Source organism: Camponotus floridanus, unplaced genomic scaffold (assembly GCF_003227725.1).
Source record: "Camponotus floridanus strain SB8 unplaced genomic scaffold, Cflo_v7.5 scaffold8, whole genome shotgun sequence".
Taxonomy (NCBI): domain Eukaryota; kingdom Metazoa; phylum Arthropoda; class Insecta; order Hymenoptera; family Formicidae; genus Camponotus; species Camponotus floridanus.
Window position 1 is genome coordinate 3351573 of NW_020229849.1, and position 13146 is coordinate 3364718.

The window sequence follows — 13146 nt, forward strand, 5'->3', positions numbered from 1 at the left end:
AAAATGCAGCATTTAAGTGTAGCAGAATTAAAAAGAAATATTTTCTTGATCGACGAAATATTCAGTCATAATTGCAAATGATGTGATCGAAGATGTTTTCGATAAAATAATATTAATTATATTCGACCAAAATGTACAACAATAAAGCAGATATATACAAATAGAAAGTTAAAAGTTAAGAAATATTTAAAATACAATATGTATCAGATGCAATTATCTATCAATGAGTTAAGGTCGATAATATTAATATTCAAAAAAAAAATAAAAAAATAAATAAATTAAAGTTATTTTTTTTTTTTTTTTTTTTTTAATATAACGATATTTCTGTTTATACTTGTAAGCATAAGCGTAACACATTTCGCATTATAGCCATATTTTTCAACGATAGCGTTTTCATATTCATCTTTTAGTTGATCGTACACATGTTGAAGTTGTGTCAGTAAATCTTTTACCTGTTAGTCCAACAATTTGTTATACCGTCTTTGAATGTCAGAAAGATTTGCTAGTTATAAAAATTTAATTGTCAGAAATGTTTCTTAAAATAAATTTTATAAACTTATAGTTAACTTACAGTTTCGGTATTAATAGCGAAAAATATATATTTTATAACAAAGGTAGTGAAAAAGAGAGCACTAGATAAAATCTTGACGACAAAATCAGCAGTGTACTTTGAATTCAAAAATGTAGTAAACTGCAAATAATAATTTTGTAAAAACGTTTTAAATTAGAGAATCTTTCTTATTTCTATCATTAATAACTGTTAAGTCTTGCACAGTGAATTGTCAATAGTACTACGGACATTATGAAATTATAGTATTCCGTTAGAGATTATAGTAAAATTTCGCTTTGTATGATTTCGGATAAAAATATATTTAATTTTTATTTTATAATTTCATTCTAGTATTGATTTTCATATATGTTGTAATCAAAGAAGTGAGAAAGTGTATAAACGATATAAAAATAAATGATATATTATTTTCAGATAAGGTATACTGATTATTTTTTTATTTCATATGGAAACAAATATATTTTACGCATATATCATAAACTTGTCTACATTTATTGACATTAGAGATTCTGTTGAAATATCATAATGAATCAAATATTCTAAATTCTAATAATTGCTTTTTTATGCATAACAAAAATATAATTTTATATTATATGAAAATATTTCGTAATTACAATTATGTACAGGGAATGTTTCAAAATGATTGTGCTATATTAGAGAATAACAAAATAAAGACTGATTGAAACCGAAAGTTTTATTATAGAAAAATATCGTGACCTAATTTCCAGACAAATGGAGACAAACTAATACAATAATATCACATACAGTTTATGCAATCAAATAATGTTAACTGAACATAATATACTTCCTAATCTGTTAATTATTTTCTTTAGTAAATTGATTTCATGTTTTCGTTCAGCTTCTTTTTCGATGTCCTGTATAAATACACTTTCCAATATAAATTATAAATGCAATTTAGAAAATTATAAATGAGAGATTGAAGTACACAGTAAATAATAAAAAATTATAAATCACTGCATATTATAGCTTATAACTCATAATAATATCGAGATATTGTCTTACTTGAAATAAAACAGCAGAGATCAAAATACTAAGGAAGAAAATAAATCGAAGTCGATCAAATTTTGACTGTTGATAGGGCCACAAGCCCATAACTAGCAGAAGCATTCTGTTACGACTAAAATATTGTGTTGTTACACATATCATCTCTCTGCGAACTCTAGAACACATATGACTGTGAAAAAATCGACGACGTGCGCTCCTCCTCCCCTTTTTTGCACTTATCGATTAAATATTATCGTCCACAAATTTTCTCTTTTAGTGGAAATTTTAACGCAAATTTAATATAATATCAGGTATTAAGTAAAATATCATCGTGTAATCGAAACAGATGTAATCAAAAAATTTCTCTGTGAATTATATGTATATACATATAATTACATAATCGATGCGACGCTGAGTAAAGTATCTCAACATATCCTTTTAATATAAATAAAACCTTTTCATAATATAACCCTGCGCAGGCGCTGTACTCTCTTGTTAATGTCCACACTTCAGTCTAATGTTGGCGCTTATAGAATACATTTGTCCTTCAAGAGGGTTTCTCCTATATCTTCCTCTACAACTTTAAACATTTGATGTCGGATCTATCACGTGTTCATGTAACAGAATACATTAAATAATTACACGACACTTTATAAATATTTTAAATTGACGATTGGCACAATTAAGATTACAGTTGTTAATACCTCCATTAAACATATTTTTATACATATAAATGATACATACACATTATCTTAAAAAATAAATTCATTGTTTTATATTAGCGCCCATATAATCACTTATGTAATAAAGAATAATTATATATATGTATATATATATATATATATATATATATATATATATGATATATAGGATAGAGATTTAGTCTGACCAAATCTAAAAGTAATTACAAAATATAGGTACATACATAAAGCAACAATAATGATTCGTGATGTCTCTTTACAAATATCTTATCTTTTTCGCTCTTTGAGATGTCTCGTTTGGTGTCCTTCGTTATTTCTTTCATCTGTTCCGGATCCTCGAATTCTTTCTGTTTTATGAAGCAGATGATACGAATGATGAAGGGGTTGGTCAGAACTCACTTTCCGAATATTTGAATCTCTCCTAGGTACTTCTTCTTTCCAGATCGGCAGATCAATAGGATCGTCAATTTCACTGCTTACTGTGAGAATGCCCCAGAACGAAAGAGGACGAGCAGAGAGGAGGCTCTCACACCTCGATCATTATAGATCGATAGGCATGCACGTTATATCGAAATATTCACGTCAAATTGGGGGAAACCTTGCTTTCAAAGGCGGCAGTTCAAATTTGAGAGTCACTTGTTAAAAATGTTAAGCATTCATTTAAAAGTAATGTAACAATGCATACATTGCAAGTAGCGAAAATAAAACTTGAGTAAAATTAAATGAATTTGTATTAATGTTTTATATTTAAAATAAAAAGATACTCAGTTTTTTATGCATTGATAATTTATGTAATCTATGTAATCTATGTAAAATCCTATATAATCTATGCAATTTGTATAATTCATTAGATAATTTATATAATCCGTGTAATGTATGTAACTTATGTAATCTACGTAATCTATATAATCTATGGAAACTACGTGTCTCCTTTTTTTTTTTTTTTTAAATTAAATATATTTATATCTTTAGAGATCTCTTTGAGTACAGATTATGGGATTAAATATTAACTATTTTGAACGTAATATAAAAAATTGTAATTGAGATTTGATTAATTAAATATTAGCCAGATTGCAATTTATTCGTTGTTATTTTTCTTCTTATCTTATTATTGCGTTGAATATATGACAGTAAAATATGAGACCGAAGTTTTCACCAACTGTAATATTTACTTGTAATATTTAAATGCATTCTAAGATATATTGCTTTCCTTACCGTGGTAAAACACTCTAACGATGCGACAAATAATCCACCGACATCTAAAGTGAAATCTTTAGCATTTTTTAACAACAAAAACAGTATCAGTTTCTGTACATATAACGGAGCTATGTACCACTGAACGTTATATCTACAAAATTAATATGAATATAATATTTATAATTTTATATCAATAGCTTTATGACACGCCTGCGCGCGCGCCATAACAAGTATACATATACATATACACATACATACAGCGTATAACTAAAAAAGCGCCCACGGAGGAAATAACATTATTACTGATTAAAAATCGAGTCAAAAAGTCCTGAATCATTTTTTAATATAATGCTTAATAAAGTGGTAATTATTGAGTAAAGTTGCATCAATGTTCACATTTTTAGCCGGGCTCACGTCAGCGGGTCGCACGCCTGGTAGTGCGCATGAGCGCTCCGCCGCTATGGCGCTGTCATGGCGCTATCGTGCAATATTCTTATGAATAATAATGCGAAAAAATTTATTTTGCATTAAAAATTAAATTTCTTCCATCAAAAACGGTTCTTTACAGAAAATTTCGACAAGAAGGTTAAAAGTCGGTGCATCGCCCAACTTTACTCCATAATTACAACTTTATTAAGTATTATAGAAAAAAATGATTTAAGACTTTTCGACCTGATTTTTAATTAGGAATAGCGCTACTTGCTCTGTGGATGCTGTTCTATTTACACCCTGTATATATATATATATATATATATATATATATTTATATATATTTATAAAACTGATTTTATATAAATGAATTTTATAAGAGTACATCTTACGCAGTAACAGCTACAAGATTATTATGATCCGTTAGATGTTGTCCGAGATAGTTAGCGCAGAACATGTATGAAGTACAGGCAAATGCAAATAAGGAAGGGAAAAGAATCTCATCGACATTATCTGCGATCGAGAAAACTCGAAATATCTGAAAAATACAAGTTTAGTATTTACAGTCTTTAACAACTGTTTTAGTAGCAGTTATAGCTAACCTGTTTTCTAGATATAGTTATCGAAATCATTCTACGAAACACATATATTAATTTTCTAAATAAATTTATGAAAATGTTATATAGTAAAATAAATATAATAAAGTATATTTATAAAAAATCATGCCCAGAAAATTTACATAGAAATTATCAGTTTAAAGTAATTTGTATCGCATTAATTTATTTTGTTTACAAAAATATAAGGAGCAATATTAGTGAATTAAAAATAATAATGTAAAAAGGAAAAAAAAAGAAATAGAATGTACATATCTCTCCTCCAATAAACAATACATATCGTATATTCTGTTATATTATAAAATATAAAGAATTCATTTTTACAGATTTAAAAAGCTTGAAATTAGAAATATACCTGAAAGAGATTAAGGCTCAATGATATTACTCCTACTGCTATTAAACAGAACAACATTTTTTCAAATTTGGACACCAAAACTTTGGATAATCTTAAGACAAAGAAATGTTATTAGACTATTATGTATATACATACTATAGAATGGATACTAACTTCATAGCTTGCCGATGTAAATGTACCGCATATCTTATTTCTTCTAATATCAATATATCATTCTTCGGACTATAATTTTGTAACATACTTTCTCTCATTGCGTGTTTGATGCGATAACTGTGAATGCAATATTTATTAAGAATCAATTTATTTATCATTACAATATAATTTTGTAGATATAAAATCTACTATTAAATTTATATTTAAAATTACAGTTTCATTTACAATCTCGATTAACTCGTTTTTGTTTTTTGTTTTACCTAGAGATTTTAAACAGTCCACAGATATGTACAAGGTATGCAATAAGCATCGTTCCAGTTGCTATTAATACAGTTATTCCTGTACATAATGCTACATTTAAGTGTAGCAGAATAAAAAAAAAATATTTTTCTTGATCGACGAAATATTCAGTCATAATCGGCAAACGATGTGGTCGAGAAACGTTTAGCGGTAAAATAATATCAATTATATTCGACCAAAATTGTACAATAATAAGAGCAGATATACTACAAATGGAAAGTGCTAAAATTGTTAAAAAATAATTATCATTTAATTTTCTGTTGCATAATGTTTGAAAATTTTACATTTTACGATATTTTGTTTTACTTGTAAGCGCAAGCGTGCAACATTTCGCATTATAGCTGTATTTCTCAACGATAGCGTTTTCATATTCATCTCTTAATTGCTCGTACACATGTTGAAGTTGTGTCAGTAAATATTTTACCTGTTAGCCCAACAATTTGTTATACCTTCTTTGAATGTCAGAAAGAATTGTTAGTTATAAAAAATTTAATTGTCAGAAATATTTTTTAAAATAGATATTATGAACTTATATAGTTAACTTACAGTTTTGATATTAATAGCGAAAAATATATATTTTATCACCAAGAAAGTAAAAAAAGGGCACTAGACAGAATCTTGACGATAAAATCAGCTGTACATTTTGAATTCAAAAATATAGTAAACTGCAAATAATTTTTTAAAAATGTTTTATATTAAAAATCTGTTCTTATTTCTACTGTTAATAACTTATATGTCTTGCGCAGTGAACTGTCAATTGTATAACGGATATTGCGTTAGAGATTATATTATTCCGTTATTGATTATAGTAAAATTTTGTTTCGTATGTTTTCGGATAAAAATATATTTAATTTTTATTTTATAATTTTATTTTAGTATTGAGCTTGATATACGTTGTAATTAAAGAAATAAGAAAGAATAACGAAATAAAAGTAAATAATATATTATTTTAGAATAAGGCACACAGATTATTTTATTATTTTTTTATATCATATGGACAGTATAAATATATTTTAGACATATATCATAAGTTTGTCTACACTTATTGGTGATAGAGATTTTGCAGAAATATCATAATTAATCCAGTATGCTAAATTATAATAAATGCTTTTTTATGCATAACAACGATATAATTTTATATTATATGATAATATATTTCCTAATTACAATTATATACTGGGAATGTTTCAAAATTATTGTGCTATATTAAAATAACAAAATATAAAGGCTGGTTGAAATCGAAAGTTTTATTATAGAAAAATATCGTGGCTCAATTTCCAGATAACAAATGGAGACAAACTGAGACAATAATATCATATACAGTTTATCAAATAATATAACATAATATGCAAATATATATCGATCTTTTAATTATTTCCATTATTAAATTTATTTCATTTTTTATTTCAGCTTCTTTTTCGATGTTCTGTATAAATACACTTTTAATATATATTCTAAATGCAATTTAGAAAATTATAAATAAGAAATTGAAATAAGGAATGATAAAAAATTATAAATTTCTGTATATAATTTATAATAATAGAGAGATATCAAGATATTTTCTTACTTGAAATAAAACAGCAGAGATCAAAATACTAAGGAAGAAAATAAATCGAAGTCGATCGAGTTTTGACTGTTGATAGGGCCACAAGCCTATAACTAGCAAAAGCATTCTGCTTATCTTAAGACTAAAATATTGTGTCGTTACACAGATCATCTCTCTACAAACTCTAGAACACGTATGACTGTCAAAAAATCGACGACGTGCGTTCCTCCCCCTTTTTCACTTATCGATTAAATATTATTCACAAGTTTTCTCTTTTATTGTAAAATTTAACGCAAATTTAATGTAATAGAGATATTAAGCAGATATTAAGCAAAATATTTTGTAATCGAAACAGATGTAATCAAACAATTTCTCTGTGAATTATATGTATATACATATAATTACATAATCGATACCACGCTGAGTAAAGTATTTCAACATATCTTTTTAATATAAACAAAACCTTTTTCATAAAATAACCCTGCGCAGGCGCTGTACTCTTTTTTCAATGTCGATACTTCAGTCTAATGCTGGCGCTCATAGAATATATTTGATCTTCAAGAGAGTTTCTTCTATATTTTCCTCTACAACTTTAAACATTTTGATGCCGGATCTATCCAGAGCTCATGTAACAGAATGCATTAGATAATTACACGACAGTTTATAAATATTTTAAATTTACGATTGACACAATTAAGATCACAGTTGATAGTATCTCCATTAAACATATTTTTATACATATGAATGATACATACACATTATCTTAAAAAATAAATTTATTATTTTATATTACTTAAGTGATAATAAAAATTATAAAAATTCTAATGTAAAATAACAAATTATAATTGTTTCTTTTTTTTTAGTTAAATGATTATGAAGATGCTAATGAAAACACTATGAATTTACTTTTAATAATAATGTGTATTAATATAAATATTATGCATTCACAGCATTAAAATTGAAAGTAAAGTAACTACATAAAAATATGTGTATTACAGTTTTTATTTGAAATATATTAAGTGCAAGATTTATTTATTCAAATATAATATCTGAATAATATCTGAATAAATTAATGTTGCGTCTACATTTTTTTTAAACTCTAGTGAAATCTTTATTTGCTGCAAAATTGTATATCGTATCTTACTTAGAAACGAAAAGAAGATGTTGTTCTTTTGTTAATTCAATTATACTATTATTGGATTTAAACTCATCATTGTGTAGAATACATAAACGTAAAATAAGATACCGAGACCTTGATTAACTACAATGAAAGATCCCCTATATCATTGTGCTATTCACACATAATATATTGTATATATATATATATATATATATATATATATATATATATTGTATAGAATCTTACCGTGGCGAAGCATTCTATAGATGAAACAAATATTCGAACTGTCAAAATAAAATCTTTGGAAATCTTCTTTGTAAACAATAACATTCTTTATATATGTAAGGGAGCTATACCTATACCGTCAAACGTTATATCTACAAAAGTTAGTTAATTGTAAGCGAAGAATCAATAATTTAAGATAAATTATAACAATTCTTTTTAAATTTTCATTTGTTGTGCAAAAACATTAACTATTCTTTCTTCTCTCTCTCTCTCCTCTCTTTCGCTCTTTACTATTTTAATGTAATAGCCTCTCTAAAGTGCAAACAAATTTCTTATACTTTATTTTACTATAATGTTTCGTACACTGTAACAAATACATTATGATTATGATCTGTTACATGTTGACCAATATAATAGGATATAAGCATATATAAAATAGTGGCTAATGCATCCAGAACAAGTACTATTAAATCCTTGATCCCTATCTAATAATTTATCATCTGCAGATATAATCTGAAAGATCGTTTAAGACATTTCTATATTGATAATTAGATTCCCGCACATACAACCGCCATAATGATTTTACTAATAATAACAAGCATTTTGTTTTGTTATGATTTCTACTAATTATTATAAAGACAGAAAATTATTTCGTAATAAAATATAATCCATTATTAATTATTAGGTTGGAGAGAAAGTAACCTGGATTTTTTTCGAGAAAAATCTGTATTAAAAAAATAATTACATTTTTTTGCAACTAAAATAATTGCCGTTTAACTCTACTATCTTCTGCCATCTTTCAAGCGAAAGTTAAATTCCGTAATAAAAGCTGGCTCTTCGATATAAGAAAAAAAAAATTCTTCGATCTATTTCTTGATTTCATTCACGTTTTAAAAGCGTTGTCCTTTTAATTCGTCCTACATTGTAGGTCCCACAAAATAGATAATAATCCTTCAGATTAAAAAAAGTGTGACAATATACACTTACAAGGTATTTATTTAAAAGTAATATAGCAATGCATACATTGCAAGCAGTAAAAATAAAACTTGAATAAAATGAAGTGAATTTGTATCAATGTTTTATATTTTTCAAATAAAAAGATGCTCAGTTTTTTATGCAATGAAAATTTATGTAACTAGACAACGTAAAGCGCGCGCTTCGTGCGCGCCATTTATTTCCTTTCATTATACATTTCTCACTGTCACACAAGCTGTCAAAATTTGTAATAATCGCAAATGACAGCTGCTCACAACATGAATTGAGCGCAATAAAAGAACCAATCAGCATCGCGGAAAAGAGGCAACAATACTTCGAGACTTTCGAAAATCGACTTAACATGCCTTTTTTAGAAATGGAATCTATGTAATCTATGTAAAATCCTATATAATCTATGTAATTTCGGTAGTTCATGTAATTTAATCCTATATAATCTATGTAATGCATGTAATATATGTAATCTATGTAACCTCTATACTATAATCTGTGGAAACTACGTATTTCTTTTTATATTTTTTTAATTGAATATATCTATATCTTTGGAAATCTCTTTTTTACAAATTATTGGGATTATATATTAACTATTTTAAATGTAATATAAAAAAATTGTAATTGAAATTTGATTAATTAAATTTTAGCCTGATTGCAATTTATTCGTTATTATTTTTCTTCTTACCTTATTATTGCGTTGAATATATGACGGTAAAATAAGAGACCGAAGCTTTCACTAACTGTAATGTTTACTTGCAATATAAAATGTTTACTTATAATATTTAAATGCATTATGAGATATATTGATTTCCTTACCGTAGCAAAACACTCTAACGATGCGACAAATATTCCACCGATGTTTAAAGTGAAATCTTTAGCATTTCTTAACAACAAAAACAGCATCAGTTTCTGTACATATAAAGGAGCTATGTACCACTGAACGTTATATCTACAAAATTAATATGAATATAATATTTATAATTTTATATGAGTTGCTATATGGTAGATGCGTGCGTGCGCGCGCGCCATGACAAGTATATATATATATATATATATATATATATATATATATACATATTAAAGGCACAGGTTGTAGTAGTTCGTAAAGAGTGAGCTGCACGCGGATAAATATGCATATACGTATATACCGGGTGTTTCAGACCACCCGTACACCCCATTTTAAAGCAAAGGAAGTGGTTATTTTGAAAAATGTTTCAGACAAAAGTTGTTGAAGATAAAGTAATGCATTACATGGGTAAATTTGATTGACCTTGGGTGGCGTCGTGAAGGTCATGTCAAGGTCGACTTGAATTTTTTAAATGGGAACCCCTATTTTTCATTGCATATTCTTGTAGCTTATCTCGAGAGCTTTCCAAAACACTATAATTAAGTACCTTTTTATTAAGTACTTTTTGAGTTATAAGGCTTGAAATAATTTCTTAATTTTACATAAACCATAAAATATCTAGTAAACCATTCATTTTTCGATTATCTTACCTTCATACTTTTATGTACAAAATAATGAGAGGAATCAATTGGTGTAAAGAAAACACATAGTTGTTTCTAAGAAAAAATATGTAATTTGCAATTAACAATTCCATATTTTTTCTTAGAAACAACTATGTGTTTTCTTTACACCAATTGATTCCTCTCATTATTTTGTACATAAAAGTATGAAGGTAAGATAATCGAAAAATGAATGGTTTACTAGATATTTTATGGTTTATATAAAATTAAGAAATTATTTCAAGCCTTATAACTCAAAAAGTACTTAATAAAAAGGTACTTAATTATAGTGTTTTGGAAAGCTCTCGAGATAAGCTACAAGAATATGCAATGAAAAATAGGGGTTCCCATTTAAAAAATTCAAGTCGACCTTGACATGACCTTCACGACGCCACCCAAGGTCAATCAAATTTACCCATGTAATGCATTACTTTATCTTCAACAACTTTTGTCTGAAACATTTTTCAAAATAACCACTTCCTTTGCTTTAAAATGGGGTGTACGGGTGGTCTGAAACACCCGGTATATGTATATATACACATTTATGCGAGTGCAGCTCACGCTCTACAAACTATATAACCTGTGCCTTTGATATAATAGTTTATAAAACTGATTCTATATAATTGAATTTTATAAGAGTACATCTTACACGGTGACAGCTACAAGATTATTATGATCCGTTAAATTTTGTGGAATATAATTGGCGCAGAACATGTATAAAATACAGGCAAATGCAAATAAGGAAGGGACAAGAATTTCATCGACATTACCTGCGATCGAGAAAACTCGAAATATCTAAAAAATACAAGTTTAGTATTTACAGTCATTTTAGCAGCTGTTTTAGTAGTTGTTACAGCTAATCTGTTTTCTGGATATAGTTTTCTACGATATCATTCTACGATACACATATATTAATTTTCTAAATAAATTAATGACAATGTTATATAGTAAAATAAATATAATATAATAAATTTATATAAAAAATCATGCCTAGAAAATTTACATAGAAATTGTTAGTTTCGAATAATTTTTGTCGCATTAATTTATTTTGTTTACAAAAATATAAAAAGCAGTATGTGATTTTAGTAAATTAAAAATAATAGTGTAAAAAAGAATAAGAGAAAGAGACGGTATATACACATCTCTCCCCCAATAAACAATACATATCATATATTCTGTTACATTATAAAATATAAAGCATTTATTTTGACAGATTTAAAAAACTTGAAATTCAAAATATACCTGAAAGAGATTAAGGCTCAGTGATGTTACTCCTACTGCTATTAAACAGGATAACATTTTTTCAAATCTGGACACCAAAGTTTTGGATAATCTTAAGCAAAGAAATATTATTAGACTATTATATACATACTTAAGAATGGACTACTACTAACTTCATAGCTTGCCGATGTAAATCTACGGCATATCTTATTTCTTCTAATATCAATATATCGCTCTTCGGACTATAATTTCGTAACATACTCTCTCTCATTGCGTGTTTGATGTGATAACTGCGAATACAATATTTATCAGGAAACATATTTATTTGTCATTGCAATATAATTTTGCAAATATAAAATCTACATTTATATTTAAAATTACTATATTTAAAATTATATTTAAAATTAATTAGTTTGATTTATAATCTCGATGAATTTGTTTTTGTTTTTTGTTTTACCTAGAGATTTTAAACAGTCCACAGATATGTACAAGGTATGCAATAAGCATCGACCCAGTTGCTACAGCTACAGCTAATCCTGTACATAATGCTACATTTAAGTGTAGCAGAATAAAAAAGAAATATTTTTCTTGATCGACGAAATATTCAGTCATAATCGGCAAACGATGTGATTGAGAGACGTTTCTCGATAAAATAATATTAATTATATTCGACCAAAATTGTACAACAATAAGAGCAGATATACTACAAATAGAAAGTGCTAAAACCGTTAAGAAATAATTATCATTTAAACATCTATTGCATAATGTTTGAAAATTTTACATATGATACGATGTTTTGCTTTACTTGTAAGCGCAAGCGTATAACGTTTCGCATTATAGCCATATTTTTCAACGATAGCGCTTTCATTTTCATCTTTTAGTTGGTCGTACACATATTGAAGTTGAATCAATAAATCTTTTACCTGTCAATCCAACAATTTGTTATACCATCATAAATGTCAGAAAGAATTGCTAGTTATAAAAATTTAATTGTCAAAAATGTTTCTTAAAATAGGTATTATAAACTTCTAGTTAACTTACAGTTTCGGTATTAATAGCGAAAAATATATATTTTATCACAAACAAAGTGAAAAAGAGCGCGCTAGATAGTGTCTTGATGACAAAATCAGCAGTGTATTTTGAATTTAAAAATGTAGTAAACTGCAATTAATAATTTTACAATCATTTTTATATAATGTTTTGTATTAAAGAATCTGTT

The 13146-nt window shown here is 26.8% G+C and overlaps 3 protein-coding genes and 1 long non-coding RNA gene across 7 annotated transcripts in view; 1 reads left to right on the forward strand and 3 right to left on the reverse strand.

Annotated features, from left to right (window-relative positions):
- Window positions 1-5487, reverse strand: part of LOC105248402 (odorant receptor 63a-like) — an 8983-nt gene extending 3496 nt beyond the window's left edge. Inside the window, exons 1-3 of one of the 2 annotated variants that reach the window (XM_025414426.1) lie at window positions 5283-5487; window positions 5023-5139; window positions 4870-4960 (exon numbers count right to left, since the gene is read on the reverse strand). In XM_025414426.1, the coding sequence (XP_025270211.1) occupies window positions 4870-4960; window positions 5023-5139; window positions 5283-5437 (363 nt within the window). In that variant the 5' untranslated portion in view covers window positions 5438-5487. Of the gene's footprint in view, window positions 39-4869; window positions 4961-5022; window positions 5140-5282 lie in introns of those variants that run through there. The other variant, XM_025414427.1, reaches the window with a different exon arrangement.
- LOC105254940 (non-structural maintenance of chromosomes element 3 homolog) overlaps window positions 1-13146 on the forward strand; it is a 256144-nt gene that overhangs the window by 60207 nt on the left and 182791 nt on the right. The window lies entirely within an intron of this gene.
- Window positions 341-1830, reverse strand: LOC112639664. Of its 2 annotated transcripts, none has more exons than XR_003123615.1 (3): window positions 1592-1830; window positions 572-691; window positions 341-452 (listed from the first exon to the last, which is right to left on the reverse strand). It is a non-coding gene; the product is annotated as an uncharacterized LOC112639664 (long non-coding RNA). The 2 variants fall into 2 exon arrangements; XR_003123616.1 differs by having other exon boundaries at window positions 341-502.
- LOC109609773 (odorant receptor 49b-like) lies at window positions 9397-13082 on the reverse strand. The gene is made up of 9 exons (XM_025414425.1): window positions 12969-13082; window positions 12733-12850; window positions 12385-12646; window positions 12101-12217; window positions 11949-12039; window positions 11356-11501; window positions 10017-10149; window positions 9886-9940; window positions 9397-9592 (listed from the first exon to the last, which is right to left on the reverse strand). Exons 3-8 carry the CDS (start codon window positions 12537-12539, stop codon window positions 9890-9892), a joined length of 693 nt encoding a protein of 230 aa, XP_025270210.1. The 5' UTR covers window positions 12540-12646; window positions 12733-12850; window positions 12969-13082; the 3' UTR covers window positions 9397-9592; window positions 9886-9889.